This window comes from Netta rufina (genome assembly GCF_964035555.1).
Source record: "Netta rufina genome assembly, chromosome: Z".
Classification (NCBI taxonomy): domain Eukaryota; kingdom Metazoa; phylum Chordata; class Aves; order Anseriformes; family Anatidae; genus Netta; species Netta rufina.
Window position 1 is genome coordinate 64,419,792 of NC_140126.1, and position 14,530 is coordinate 64,434,321.

Consider the following 14,530-nt stretch of genomic DNA (forward strand, 5'->3'; position numbering starts at 1 on the left):
ACTGAAAATACAACAGGAGGGTATAATATTTTTTCCACTGTGTTGTTTTAGCAGTTGGTCTAAATACAGTTAAGAGTAAGTGCTTTATTAACCCTGTTTATCTCTGAGTTATCTGTTATCTGTTCATAAATAAATACATGTTTTGGGGATTGGGCAGCCACTGCCTTCAACAAATGTATTACTGTAATCACTGGTTGGTAACTGCCATAAAATTGCTGACATTAATCTTGAAAGCGTGATAAATTGTCTTCTTGATAACAAAACAGGGAAATAAACCAGCCCTATTCTGCTGGGTTACAGAAGACTGCCAGTACCAGACAGCATCTGCATTCATTCTATCTCCTGTAGATTATTCAAAGAAACAAGTAAGAACTAAAATATGAGAATGTAAGATCAGTAGAATCTTGCTCCTACAATGACAGTAGAGCTTAAGCTCAAAGCTTTGTTCTGTGTCTCAGCACTAAGGATAACATGAAACAATACACCAAGCTCCTTTAAAATAAGTTTTATTTTATCCATTAGAAATATTATCCCCAATAGGTCCACCTTTTCACAAAGGCTTAAGTTTTAAAAGGAACAGAGTTCACATTTTTTTTTAAATTAATAAACAGCTAAATAATTAATTTCAGTATTAGATTCAGATTCTGGTCAACTGAATAAGAAAGCGAGTCAATATCAGGTAATCAGGAAAGAATAAAAATTAATTGTATATTGTCAGTTAGTTTTTGGACCACTGATATGAGCAGAGAACTGAACTTCAGAGTCAAAGTAAATGGACGAAATATATAAAATCAGCACATTATCTCCAACAGATCCACAGATTCCATCAGTATTTTAATGACTTTTGCACAGTATTCTAAGGTAAGTCAAGCCAACCACCATACAAAAGTAATAAAAGGTTGTTTTCTTTAACTGGTAAGACTTAAACTGGTGTCCAGTTTCCTGATACACAGAATCATTCAGCATTGTGAACAAGCCTTTCAAAAAGCTTGTTAAAAAAAACAAACAAACAAACAAACAAGCAACACTGTTCATTTTATGGTTCACACTTTTAAATTCACGATAACTATATGGTTTTATTGCGTTCACCAGAAGCAGGCTTTACCTGGACGGCTTCGCTTAATGTTTTTGATTAGGATGCCATTTTACGAATCATGTAGTTCAGAATGCCACCGTTGTGGAAGTAAGTGAGCTCCACGTCAGTGTCAAACCTCATGATGGCGTTAAAGGTTTTCCCAGTATCCAGCTGTTGGGGTCAAAGAGAGTCATTCAAGCAGCAGAACTTTCCACATGTTACAGGACATAATAATAAGATAGAGGATATTATGACAGTTTTACAATCAAAAGAAAAAACTGTGATAGAAAGCCAAAGTGAAGAGGGACTAGACATAAGATTTTTTTTTTTTAGGACAAGGTGCCACACTATACCATAGTCAGATGCTTCAGAGGAAGTTTGTTTGAAACAAACCATAGTAAGCAGACTCTTTGCATTGCATTTACTGCCTCTCTTAGATTTATTGTTGATTTCAAGCCTAGAGACATGAAAGCTGATCACCCTTTCTATCTGGTCATTTTCCTGGCTACGGTACAACAGCAATACTAATTTCATTAGCTTTCTATCGAGCTTAGTATGGGAATAAGAAAAGCACAAAGATGAGTGCAGGAAGTGAATAAAACCACTTCAGTTTTAATGAAAACTCATTTAGTTTCTTCCAGATAAGCTGATGAATTCATTGGGATCAAGGCTTTTCCATTTCAGGACAGTTAATGAGATATACATGTAAACAACTTTTGTAGACTACTCCAGACTACTTGCTATAGACTACTTTGTGCTGATTGAAAGAGTTTGGTCATACTGCTTTTAACTCCCATCATAACAAATCTCTCTTAGAATGACAGTTTTCATCCCCTCTGCCTTTGTCTTGATTCTCTTCCCTTACTAAAAAGAGAGAAGCTTACTGGAAGGCATGTTGTTTGAAGAGACAGTTACTTTGGTTGAAATCATAGTGCTGTAGAACACTCAGCCCTTAGGCATTTCATACCTTGATCTGGATGTTCATCTGCGGTTTTAGTTTTTCAGGAATGATAATTGTATAACGCTCCCTTCCCGTGAGTCCTAAAGTCGCCGCATCTTCTCCAGGTAAATACTGCAGAGGAATCACTCCCATCCCTACTAGGTTACTCCGGTGAATTCTCTCATAGCTTTCAGCAAGCACAGCCTTGACACCCTGAGAAGTACACAAAATGTATATTTATCTACATGGTTCAAGATAGTTTTTCTGTGCTCAAAGGAAGGCTACTGGTATGTTTGAGTTCCCATCCTTTCATTTACCAGCTACTGTTAGAGGCAATAAGTCTGTCCAACAGCAGACTCCAGAATGAATTGCTTATATGTCAATTTCTGAACATATTTAAAAGAAAAATTGTCAAAAAATTACAGGCACTTTTTCTGAAATCCTGTGTACCTCTTTAATGTGTTTTATGTAGAGCACCTGTAGCCATTTCTCTAGGTCTTGTTAATTCAATGTTGTCCTCCTACAGTACATGTTCCAGGTTGCAGTGTTATTGATTTCTACATTTTTGCGTGTTAATACAGTTAAGACAAAAATTCACTACTGAAGGAAGGCGAAAAATAAAAAATTAGACAAACAATCTTAAACACTAACTGTCCTAAAGCCTTGTATAATAATATACAAAACTATTGCATTCAAAAATCTCACACTGCGAAAACCTGAATCAGAGTTCGGAGAGGCTGCTGAATGGTACAGGACAGGACAGAGAAAACAGATACTCCACTGTACCTGAGTATTATAATCTTATCACAATATTGGTAAATATTCCTGCAACCTGCGTGTTGAAGCAATGCTAAATTTCATGCTCACTAATACTACTCTTCACTTATACTTTATATCTTCCCTGGTAAGCAAGCTGAAAAAAGCACCTGGAAGCAGACCCAAGGTGTACTGGGTTGCATGATGCAACAGTAAAGAAAAATGGGCTTTCTGGCTAGATGAAGATCAGTCAAGATTTCCTGCCTGAATGGGCTCTATGATTATTTAAATCGCTTTGCAACTCTGCTGTGGCTCTTGGACACGTATATTTCAAACTAACTTTTACTATCAAGCTACCCAGGATACTGGTTATAAGCTACTCTTCACAAAAGATTAATTAACTTCCAAATATTGTCCTTCTTCTAGTTTACTGTAGTTACTCACCAAGAGGAATGGTCCTTTGGCTGCCCAGTCTCTGGAACTTCCTGCACCATACTCTTTCCCAGCCAGCACAATCAGAGGATGGCCAGCCTGCTTGTATCTTTCTGCAGCATCAAACACATCCAGCTGGAATGAAAATACCAAACACTTTATATACTTTTTCTGGGTAGAAATACAGTTCTGGGGACACGAGGAGAAAATGTTATCACATAAAGAGCTGAAGCCCACACTTTCTGCCGAGCTGCATGTTAAGGATGTTAGTTAAACAGCGCTATGTGACTTCTAGCTTGAACTCATTCCTACCACACACCTGCACATTTTACTGTCACTTCTACAATGGTTATTCTCTCCACTGATAAGCATGATAGCACCTCATTATGTAGGTATGTGTGACCTGCTGCCCTAAGTCAATACATCTCCATTCCCCTCATTAGCTTTATTTAAAAGGCACTTAACTAAATGACTTAAGCTGTAAGGAGGAAAGCTAGTGTTAATTCAGCCATCAGTGAGCTTCATCTTAAAGCAGCATGTATTACTTACCGTTTCCCCCGAAGGGAAATGGATAGTTTGAGGTCCCTGTTTATCAATAAATTTGTTCACCAGACGAATGTTTGCAAAGGTTCCTCTAGCCATGACAGCATCATTCCCTCTGCGGGAGCCATAAGAATTGAACTCTCGAGGAGTCAAGCTATTATGGGAAAAGAGAAAAATGAAAATGTGTTAGTTTTTGACTGAAGAACTCTGTATTTTAAGGTAAAATGAGGAACTGGTGTTTCTGAGGCACATATGAACAGTTCCCATCATGGCAGTAATATCCAGTTATCTGATACTTCTACAGTTTTCTTGGAAGAAAAAGAGTAAAGAAAAAAGAGAGAGAGAGAGAGAGAGAGAGAGAGAGAGAAAGTTTGCCTACTTAGCCTGGGCACAGAAAGCAGCTTCAATGGCATTCTCACCCTTTGCCCTACAAAATAGATTCTGATAATGACACACAGATATAGCTGCGTTGTCAAAGATAGATACACCACTGTGCTACATGTCTAAAAGGCAAAGAGAAAGCCCTGCTGGAAGTTAGAACTAAGGAAGAAAAATTTCATTTGGAAATAGGAATATGGGAAGACTCCATCCTAACTAATAAAGAAAAAAAAATGTTGGAATGTGACATAAAAATGGACTGTTTGTATTGGGCTATATCCATAAGGCAGCTATGAAATACAACATCTGTTTTGTAACGTGGGGGAACTACTTAGATTCCAAAGTGACTGATAGTAGTGGGCCAAAGAGGCCAAAACAGTTACTTGTCAGTAGACCACACAGTTTTAACCAATTTCCTCTCCAGATTTATTGCAGTGAAAATATTTCTAAAATGTCAGTGCTGTCCCTCAAAATACCACTGAAGGTGTAAGAAGTATTAATCCAGAGAATAAACCCAACATATTACATGTGAAGACAGAACAGGTAGACTCAGCAAGCCCAGGTACGCCAGCTGCACCAAAACCTAAACTTCCTGATGTTCTGTAATTCATATCCCACATATGCAGTATCACTGCACTTGCTAAGAGAACTGAGTATAGAATCAGTTGTTGGCTCCAAGGAATATGACCATAGGGAGAAAAATACTCATTTCCATATTTACAAGTTGAATTACTATAAAAACTAGCATCATCTTCCCCTCTCTATACTTAGGCCTTTAGCTCACCTGTATATCATCTGCATACCCTACACAAGCTCTTAGGATCAGTGGCAGCTGCTGAAACAGCAGAGATAGGAATACTTTTCTGTCTTCTTTTACGTATTCTCCAGGCACCATCCAATGTTCAGTGTATGTGAACAGACAGCAGATACATGTGCCTGTAACATGTTGTAGTAATTGTGGCTTGTTTCCTCTTATCAATTTGTAAAAATCACAAGAAGTACTGCTTACCCTCTGCTGGTCAAATAACGTGCTGCAGGACTATTCCTTGCTATATTCCCAGCTGGAGATATGTGGTCAGTTGTCACAGAATCTCCAAAACTCAACAGGACATAAGCACCTTCTATAGTTTTGGGGGTCTGAAGAGCCAAAGTCTAAGCCACAACATATAAAAAGAGAATCATTAAAACATGACATATAATTCCATTATCTTTCTCAAAAGGGCAAGATATGTATAGAAATTTGCAAAATAGAGCTTCTCTTTTCATATAAGCTAGAAGACAAAGAAACACTATTAAAATTGCAGATGCTCTTGAACAAAACCAGATACTATGGGTGCTTGTCAGCAAGTTCATGCATGCATAAAATAGATGACGCAAAAAAAGTTAGATGGGAGCTTCAACAGAACATGCATGAACACAGAAGTTCATGCATGAATCCCGGATTCCAGGACATCTGCATACACTGAAATTTGCATTTTCTTCTAAACAGTGCTGAAATTGCAATCTGAGCACTGAACTATTTAGTGTAAAACACAGACAGAAAGATCTTTGGGTTCTTTTCCTTTTCCTTCACTTGCTTTATTACTACTTAATACTACTCCAGCTTAAAAAGAAAGGAGAATTTTCAAAAGTCTTGAAGGGACAGAATCCTTGCAATCTTCAGTGCAATTTTCACTTGTGCCTTTGAATTCAGAAGAATACAACAGGTGTGATGCTAACATTTGAGAAACAAGGTCTTAGTAGGCTATGGTGGATGTTCCCAAGCCCCTTAAAGTGCCTCTGCTTCCTCTTTAACATTCATTAAGTTTGCCTTGATTCAAAGGGAAAGTGTGCACGTACCAGACCATCAAAGAAAGGTGGAGATTTGATGTACGTTGACTTGGGATTCCAAGTGTATAGCTTGTCTGAGGGAGCTTCTAAGGCATTCCAAGCTTCATTTACTGTCTGGAAAAAACACACAAAAACATCCCATTAATTTTGTAAGTTTTCAGAAGTAATGGAATCATTTCAGATTCCAGGTAAAACCACAAATTTGACTTCAGCAAGAAGTCTTGCATTTGCACTATGGGAAGTTCTTATGACATTATAATTATTATTTTTTTTCAAATGATTCTACCTATCCTATTAAAATCAAGTACCCTCCCTAACTTACAGAAGAGCTGCTTATCCAGTTTTCTGACATTTGTCTGTGGTATGTTTACAGATAGCACTTTATAACTCTCAAGTGTATTTATCATTAACCTTAAGCTTTCCTAACATGTAAACCTAAAGAACATTTTGTTTTACCACTTGAGGAAGACCTGCAGAAAGATATTACCAAGCACAAGTTCTCCTCTGGCATGAATGGTATTAGGTAATGCAGATGAATTTTGTCAGCTCAGGAAGAAGTATTTGTGAGGCTGGAATATCTCACCTTCTAATATCAGCCTGGAATTACTGTTTAGAGCCCATCATCTCCACATTACATTAGAAAATCATTAAGAAGCAATTTACAGGATGTGACTCGCTATAAAAACCAATTAACTAACCAGAAGCCATTACAAAAATAAAAAAAAAAATAAAATAAAATCTCATTTCAACACTTGTCATGAACTACATGACAGCAACAGGAACAGAAGGAAAATATTCATTTCATTGCCAAGACCGCCTTATCTGACCTCTTCAGAATAGCACAGCACATCAATCAAACCACTTCCCTGAGGATTAATTCACCTCTATTTTTTGGTAGACCTCCTTGAACATCCCAGGAATAACAAACTGACGCTCAACAGCCTGAATCTCATCTCGTGTTGGCCAGATGTCTTTTAGGAAAATCTTCTTTCCCGAAGCATTTATTCCTGTAGAAATTGGTATTGTTATATCTGTTCTATAAATGTTCCATTAAAAAGAAAGGAAGAAAGAAAAAGTATATCTTGTCATGTCCTTCAGTTATGTGGTCCTTCTAGCCTAACCAGGACTCATGAGAAGCACTCTTTTTCATCTACAAGACTCTGACAGAAGAGGGCCTTGATAATGTCTTTTTTTTTTTTTTTTCTTCTTTTGTGATTTCCACTAGTCTGCCAGAATGACTTGAAGAAAAATTTAGGTTAGAAAGGGTCTTGAGTTGAACTGTCTACTCAAAGAAAGTCTGCAAGGTCAGGCTATTCATGAGAGGCCACCACCCAGATATAATTAAAATATCCCCCAATGAATCAAAATATTGGTCAGACCTATTTTTTCCCTTCTTCCAACATACAGACTCCATTATTACTCTGTTGCTTAACACTTGGTATGCTTTGTATCCCAGAGGCATACACTCAGGCATTTGAAGCATCTCCACAGGACAAGCATTTCTGAAGAGCTCAATTCCAACGGGTTCCATTTATAAGCATCCCAGCAGTGTCTTACCCAAAGGTTCTTTCTCAAAGTCGATCCGGATGGTCCCTGCAATTGCGTAGGCAATCACTAGTGGTGGGGAGGCCAGGTAGTTAGCACGGGTGTTGGGATGGACACGCCCTTCGAAATTCCTATTGCCAGACAGTACACCCACTGCTACAAGGTCTCCCTGCAAGAATTTGAGATAAAGGAAGCTGCAGAGCTTGCAGACTCCACATGCACAACAGGTCTGCAGAGCTGTCCTGTGCTGCAACACCAACAACTGGACAGTCACACAGCTCTCTCCTTCCGCAAGACCCCAAAGCACCTCCCATAGAAAATTGAATATAAACTGAATTTACTTTGCATGCAGCTCAAGTACAGCACACAACAGAGAACAGCTTATCTAAATAAACTGCACAGGAAAATCTGACTGATGCATACCTGCGTAATGGCCTCAACAACGGAGTCTGGTAGGGGCCCACTGTTGCCAATACAAGTCATACAGCCATAACCCACCACATCAAACCTAGACAGAGCACAGAAATCATGAGCAAAAAAAAAAAAAAAAAGAAATTTTGTAGTAAGGTGTTTAACTAAGTAATTGGGTAGGGTTACTTTCAGAAGATGTTCAGTTTTAACAAATAAATTGCTACTGTAAACAGAATTTTTAAGAATGCTCCATTTTTATCATTGCAATGATTCTCCAGGTACACAGAGTGAACAGAGTGAAGAGCAGGAAAATGTTTTATCTAGCAAGATAGACTATAATATTTTGCCATTTGTGCTATTTAAAAATCATTATTCTGGGAAAAAAAAAAAAAAAAAAAAGAAAATATTTTCCTGTGTAAGAACATGAGCCTTCAAGAAGCTACAGAATGCAGCAATCACTCTTCCAAGTTACCACAAAGTCAGCCAGCACAACAGCAACGTGTTAACTTGTGCAGGATCACGCCATAGGGCACCTGACATAGCTTTTAAGTTGTGCAAAGAAGTGGTTGTTCTGTTGCAGCACTTGTCAGTGCAGTTAAGCAGCCATTGGACAACAGTAAGAAAAGTGCTCTTACCCCAGTTTAGAAAGGTAACTCATAACCCCACTCTCCCTCAGATAGTAAGTAACAACTCCACTTCCCGGGGACAGGCTGGTTTTAATGTATGGCTTCACTGTCAAACCAGCTTCAACAGCTTTCTTAGCAAGCAATCCTGAAAAATGAAAATGATAGTTGTAGTTTTTCCTGGAAGTAATATAGTTCGGTGGATAAACAGATCAACAGCAGTGCCATTAAATAGCTGGAAAACAGAAATGATTCTATTTCCAGCAATGAAAAGGCACAGCTAACTACAGCACTAATCCCTGAGGAACCAGCTAGAGCTCAAGTGTTCTGCCGTACTGTAAATCCAGCCTGCAATTTCTGCTCCACTGGAAAGCCACATGAAGTTGCATTTGCCAAGGTGCACTCACACTGGGGCAACATGTAGACATCCAGAACTCAAACAGTTAAGTGAACATCAGCCACCAGACAAACATCTCACAGAAAGTGCAATGAAGGATTGTTACCTTCCCACTTATGGCTGTCTACTGACCCAGAGCTGAAATAACTACCAGTATATGACTTGGTACAATCGTTACCATCTGCATCTCAGGGCAGAAACTCTGGCCCTTGTCACAAACGAGCTATCTCACAATCTGCAGCTTGTTACAGGAGTGCTGTTTTACTACTCCTGATTTGTAATGTGCATAGAGGTGATTAAGTTGCCAAAAACATATTTACCCTGACCTTCTTCCTTTTAAATGAATAGGCCATATGCAGAGGAATGTTCAGAAAACAAACCGTCTCCAGCTCTTTCCCAGGATGGACATAAAACGAGCAGCAACTATGCAAACTATGCAAAACTTCGTATTCCCATGCCTCATTTTCTCTCTCACACACCCACTTAGATAAGAAAATAGACGTCATCTTTGCTTTGATCCAACATCATCTCCAGCAGAAAGATATCATCAAACTGGTTTGTTTCTGTCAACCATTTGGCAGCTGTGTTAGACATGACCTGGAGACCTTCACTTTCGGTGCTGTGAGAAGGACTAGACTATTAGATTTGGAGGCATAAAGGTAGATAATATATTTAAAAAAAAAAAAGTTCTATCCCTGAAATTGCTGAAGCTTCGTAGGTGTCAGAGAAAGCTGTGGAAACTGGAGCTTTCCGGTTCTCTTGGGTAACTTTCAAAAGGTGACCATGATCAAGATAATGATTCTTGAACCTGAGAGCCTGTCTGAAAGTGCTGGCTTCCGTTTTCCTGCAAATACCACCTCTAAAAAGAATGCAAAGTCAAACACTAAAAGGCAAGGAAATGATAGAACTTAAGTTACTTTGAGCAACCTTAGTCCAAAACTTTTTTAGAGTCAGATTAGGCTGACAAAGCTTCTATAACATACACTCCTTGTTCCCACAGACACACAACCCTCAAATACCATTTAGCGCACAGGATACACTGTTGTTGTTTGAAACAGCTATTCATATTCTGGATTTCTCTTAGCTTGTTTCGTAAGTGTTGGTGCACCGAATGTTTTATTTAATTTAATTTGAAATCCCACTTTGAAAGTGGAATGATCATCTTTTCTGTGAGCATCTCTGAGGGTTCTAAACATCACAGTGCACAGTCACCAGAGACTGAGAGAATTTTTCTTCCCCTCTTTACAAAGTCAAAGCTTAAGTGCTGCTCGCTGTATGGAAAGGCAGCAGAACTGGTTGCTGTGCACTATGTTACAGTGAACATGTTCAAAGTACCAACTTCATTTGCAGCTGCAGAGCTTTCTGCATGTTAAACCCTTAAAGCTATTAAGCTGAGCAAGCTGAAAGATCAGCATCACCACTGCCGCAGAGGAGAGGGTTAAAAATGCACACCATTAGGCTGCGAGCCAAACACCTAAGGAAACTGTGCCCTGTGCTGGTGGAACAACTGAGGGATACACCCACCTGGAACTAAAGGAACGAGACAGAGTAAGGAGAGTCTGCCTGGAGGAAACCTACTTGTTGATCCTCAGAAGAAATAAACACAGCTCAACTTCTGTGATCATGATCAGGATGGACCTGAGAAAAAGAGTGCTGATTTGGTTGTCCTGTCACGGGCAGGTGAATTGAGAGACTTTAATTTTGTTCCTCTCAAAGGACTAAGAAAGAGTCTTCTCTCCCTTTCCCATCTCCCAGCTTCTGGAAGGTGATCATCCCATTCCCTGCTTGTTGGAATTAAAAGACAGATCATGCCTGTGAAAGGGGTGAGCTATTGATACTGCAGAATCCCAGAGAAAGATGCTAGCCCAAGGACAGGTCACATCACAGACAAACGAGACACAAAGTGACTGTTGTTAGAGGTTGTCCACAAGATTAAGATTTTTCCAGCACCACACAGGAACTCAAGAGAAATTAAAGAAACTTCAGACATCCTCTCTTGTATGACCCATTACACATTCATTCAGATTTTTGTAAAAAATAAGCTTACATCCTACAGTCTTACAAACTAGGAAGCCCTAATGTAGTGACAATCTTAACAGTGGCAGGTAACTTCTGTGCACATATTTGCAAAGGAGAGAACGAAATACACGTTGACATATATTGAAGAACCTGAGAAAGGGAGATGAACTGGGCTAAGACAGTCCAAGCCCACTCAGCTGACTCCATTCATACTTTCTTGCCAGAAGCACACATTTGCAATGAGCAGTTTTCAGCTTACACTGTACAGGTTAGAAATGAACCATGTTCTGCCACCAAAACGTAACTGCTTTTCATGACTTGAAATTTCGTGCAACAAATTCATACTAACTGTATTATAGTGTTTGATCAGTGATAAGCACAAGAGTGGGGGACAAAGTACACCTCTGACCACTTCTTGGATGCAGTTAATGTGAAAATGACAAAGCTCTGAAAGACAGAAATCCCAGAGAACAGTTTTCCTCCTTTGCTTGTCCCCAGGTGCCCTCAGACTCCTGCACTGACAGCTCAATACATCTCTAGCTAAGAGTATTTTCTGTAGTCTGCTGGTAGATAAGAGTACCTCCAGTCTTAAACTCACAGACCCTTCTTTACTGTCCCTTTTCTCGTGGCTCTCTGACTTTCAATAGCCTCTCCTCAGCTCCAGTCACAGAAGAGCTTTATAACTGTTTCTGTGCTGGCTAATTCAGTTCCAGCTTGTCCTGTAGAGAAGACAGTGCAGGAAAAGTACGTTTTCTTCAACTCACATTTCCAGCTACTATTTCCAGAATTTATTCTGCTACCCCTTAGGGACTAATCTCTGTTTTAGCATGCCAAATGAAGAAAACAGCATCAGTGATGTATTTGAATCTTCACAACACACAGCCAGAGCCATGGAGAAACTACTCTGCATAAAACTGAGCAAATGTACTTACCTGCTCCCAACATAACTGAGGGGTTACTGGTGTTAGTACAGCTCGTAATGGCAGCGATCACTACGGAACCATGAGTGAGCTCAAAGTCACAGCCCTCAAAATTAAATTTCATTACACTGTTGTGTCGATCTGGGGCAATCTGGAATCCCTTGAAGCCTTGCTGTAAGAGGAGAAAGGCAGAATACAAAGGATGTCGTCAATATTTTGACTGGAAATTAGCAATGAGATGCGAACTTCATCAATGAGAAGTGTGTGTTAGTCACACGAATTACTTGCACTGATGGTGAAAGCTTGCATCTCTGGTCAAAGTATTGGACAAAAATCATTTCCATGAGACCTATATCCCATTCTCTGCTTACTGGTGCTCAGATGCTTCTAGCTCCACTTGCACCAGATTCCTGACCACACATCGGAAAGCAAAGACTCGTCAGGCTAGTCTTGTGATAAAATCTAGTCCTGAGATTTCAGCTGTAACACGTCAGATTTTTAAACTGTGAGTATCAAACAGCACAAACTTATGCTGCAAGCTGACTTGAGAGGCAAATCTGATAAAGAACAAGCAGCCACTGTTTGCAGCATAAAACGTTATGCTTAGAGATTGGGAAGGATAAGGCCGCTTAATTAAGTTTGGAACATGTAACAAATCAAAAATTATGAGACTCACTGCAGTTTTAAGTTTCTTCATTTACATCACTGGAGTTCTGTACTGCCATCTAACAGGTAAGGTTACTGTATAAGGTTACCAGAGAGGATTACTATGTCAGGGAAGGATTCAAACTGATTTTGGAAACTTGCATGTCTGGGCATATTGATTCAAAATAAAATTTTGCTCTTCTTTCAATGCCTACTTTTGACTGAATGAGGTAGAAGAAGTATTTATTTCTCAAAATGTCTTTTTTTCTGTCTTTATCACCAATGCGGAAGAGACATGGAGACAGAAGCAGTATTGAACTGCTGAATCTAATTTGAATACTGGAAGCAAAACTACCTTGTGGAGCTCAGAGCATAACCCGCTTGGAAAGCTGAACGTAGAGCTGGGCAGTTAGCACACAGGTCAGTGCATTATCTACTTCACCCCTCTACTACTAATACCCAATGTAGTTATTTCTGAAATCCCTTCTGCACACTGAACACACATTGGGCCTAAGAGCTGTCTAAAATCAGAAGGAATTCATAGTTCAGTAGAAAAGGAACGCTTTCATGCGAGAGGAATATACAAAATGAACACTGATGTCATTTTCTGAACTGCATTCAAGCACCAAACGATCTCATTCACTTTTTAAATAGGCAAGCAAAGAGCTCACTAGTTAACCTCAACATGTAGTTCCTCAAAATGTATTTTTAGAAGCACATATTACTTTGTAGATCCAAATGTTCCCAGTCCCTACCTTCGCTCCTAGACAAGTCTCAAAGTCCTTCTTCATATCTGACACAGCAACTTTGTCCTGGGGTCTTTTTGGTCCACTGCAGCAAGGCACAACAGTATGAAGATCCAACTCAACAACCTATTCAGTAAGAGAAACAGAGAGGGGTTCAGTACTGCATAACATGCTGAAGCCAGTTAAGCCACAGGTGTACTTGCCTCTGCTGTTGAATCAAGGCTAAATCTGAAAATTTTGTATTCTTTTTTGTAGAAATTATCTGAGACATATGAGAAGGGAAAGATCAAAAGCAAAGGAACAGTTCTACTTTTAGACCCTGCTTGCTCCCAGGTATGGCTCTCAAAAGTAGCCCAGTTATTGAAAAATGGATGCGTGACTGAAGCATCTGAACAACGTACATCTTTTTGAGAATTAAGTCCTTTCACACGTTAGCAGCAGGGTTCTTTTCATAAAACAATGATGCGGAGAAATCCTGGTATTGCCATAAACCAGACCAGACTATTTGTCTTGATTCTAGGGAAAATGTTCACAGTCTACTGTGAAGCATTAGAGATTATCCTATTTTCTTACTCCTCATCCATGTTTCATCTTTGTTTTTGTAGTTTATTTCCATTTTATTTATTATATTTTTTATTATATTTATGTTAGTTATTTATTTATTATATTTAGACAAAAACTAAGATCTTGATTCTATTTCATAGAATACAACTTGTGTGGTCTGCAGTTACCAAACAGAGCTTCTAATTGTCCTGATTCACACAGTAAAATACGTTGCTGAATGTACGAACAGTAAACCTGGGACAAGGCCTACAGAGACCACATCCACACCATCTTCAAGAGCTCTGTTCAAGTCTGGACTGAAATTCTTATAACACCATGGAACCAGTCATGGTATCTGCACCAGCTACAGCTCAACAGACAGCCAGTCTATACTGATGCCTGCATTTTCACACCTGGAGACCAGCTGACTCAACTCAGAGCCCAGTGGAGTAAGACTGTTGTGCAGATCAAGCCAAAGGAATAGAAGGATAAAAAGTCCCTTGATTATTTTTAGTTTCTGTGAAAAACAGACAATAGTTATATTAAAATATAGCAAGATATAAAACAAGGAGCCAAAAGGCAGTAACTTCTAACCTGTGTGAAGTCTGGATCCTGAGAGGAATTTTTGAAATCTCTTAGCATTCCCACAGCCTCGAGATACCTTTTTGTGCACATAACTTTCTCTTTATCACGGCCTAAGGTAAAAGCCAGATATAGCAGGGGAAAA

The 14,530-nt window shown here is 39.2% G+C and overlaps 1 protein-coding gene across 1 annotated transcript in view; it reads right to left on the reverse strand.

Annotated features, from left to right (window-relative positions):
* Nucleotides 1-490: 490 nt before the first annotated feature.
* ACO1 (aconitase 1) overlaps nucleotides 491-14,530 on the reverse strand; it is a 35,854-nt gene continuing 21,814 nt past the window's right edge. Inside the window, exons 9-21 of the mRNA XM_084305459.1 lie at nucleotides 14,398-14,498; nucleotides 13,270-13,386; nucleotides 11,882-12,041; nucleotides 8,546-8,681; nucleotides 7,923-8,007; nucleotides 7,512-7,668; nucleotides 6,837-6,961; nucleotides 5,964-6,068; nucleotides 5,134-5,276; nucleotides 3,753-3,900; nucleotides 3,216-3,338; nucleotides 2,043-2,228; nucleotides 491-1,246 (exon numbers count right to left, since the gene is read on the reverse strand). Of these exons, the coding sequence (XP_084161585.1) occupies nucleotides 1,133-1,246; nucleotides 2,043-2,228; nucleotides 3,216-3,338; nucleotides 3,753-3,900; nucleotides 5,134-5,276; nucleotides 5,964-6,068; nucleotides 6,837-6,961; nucleotides 7,512-7,668; nucleotides 7,923-8,007; nucleotides 8,546-8,681; nucleotides 11,882-12,041; nucleotides 13,270-13,386; nucleotides 14,398-14,498 (1,700 nt within the window). The 3' untranslated portion in view covers nucleotides 491-1,132. The remainder of the gene's footprint in view (nucleotides 1,247-2,042; nucleotides 2,229-3,215; nucleotides 3,339-3,752; nucleotides 3,901-5,133; nucleotides 5,277-5,963; nucleotides 6,069-6,836; nucleotides 6,962-7,511; nucleotides 7,669-7,922; nucleotides 8,008-8,545; nucleotides 8,682-11,881; nucleotides 12,042-13,269; nucleotides 13,387-14,397; nucleotides 14,499-14,530) is intronic.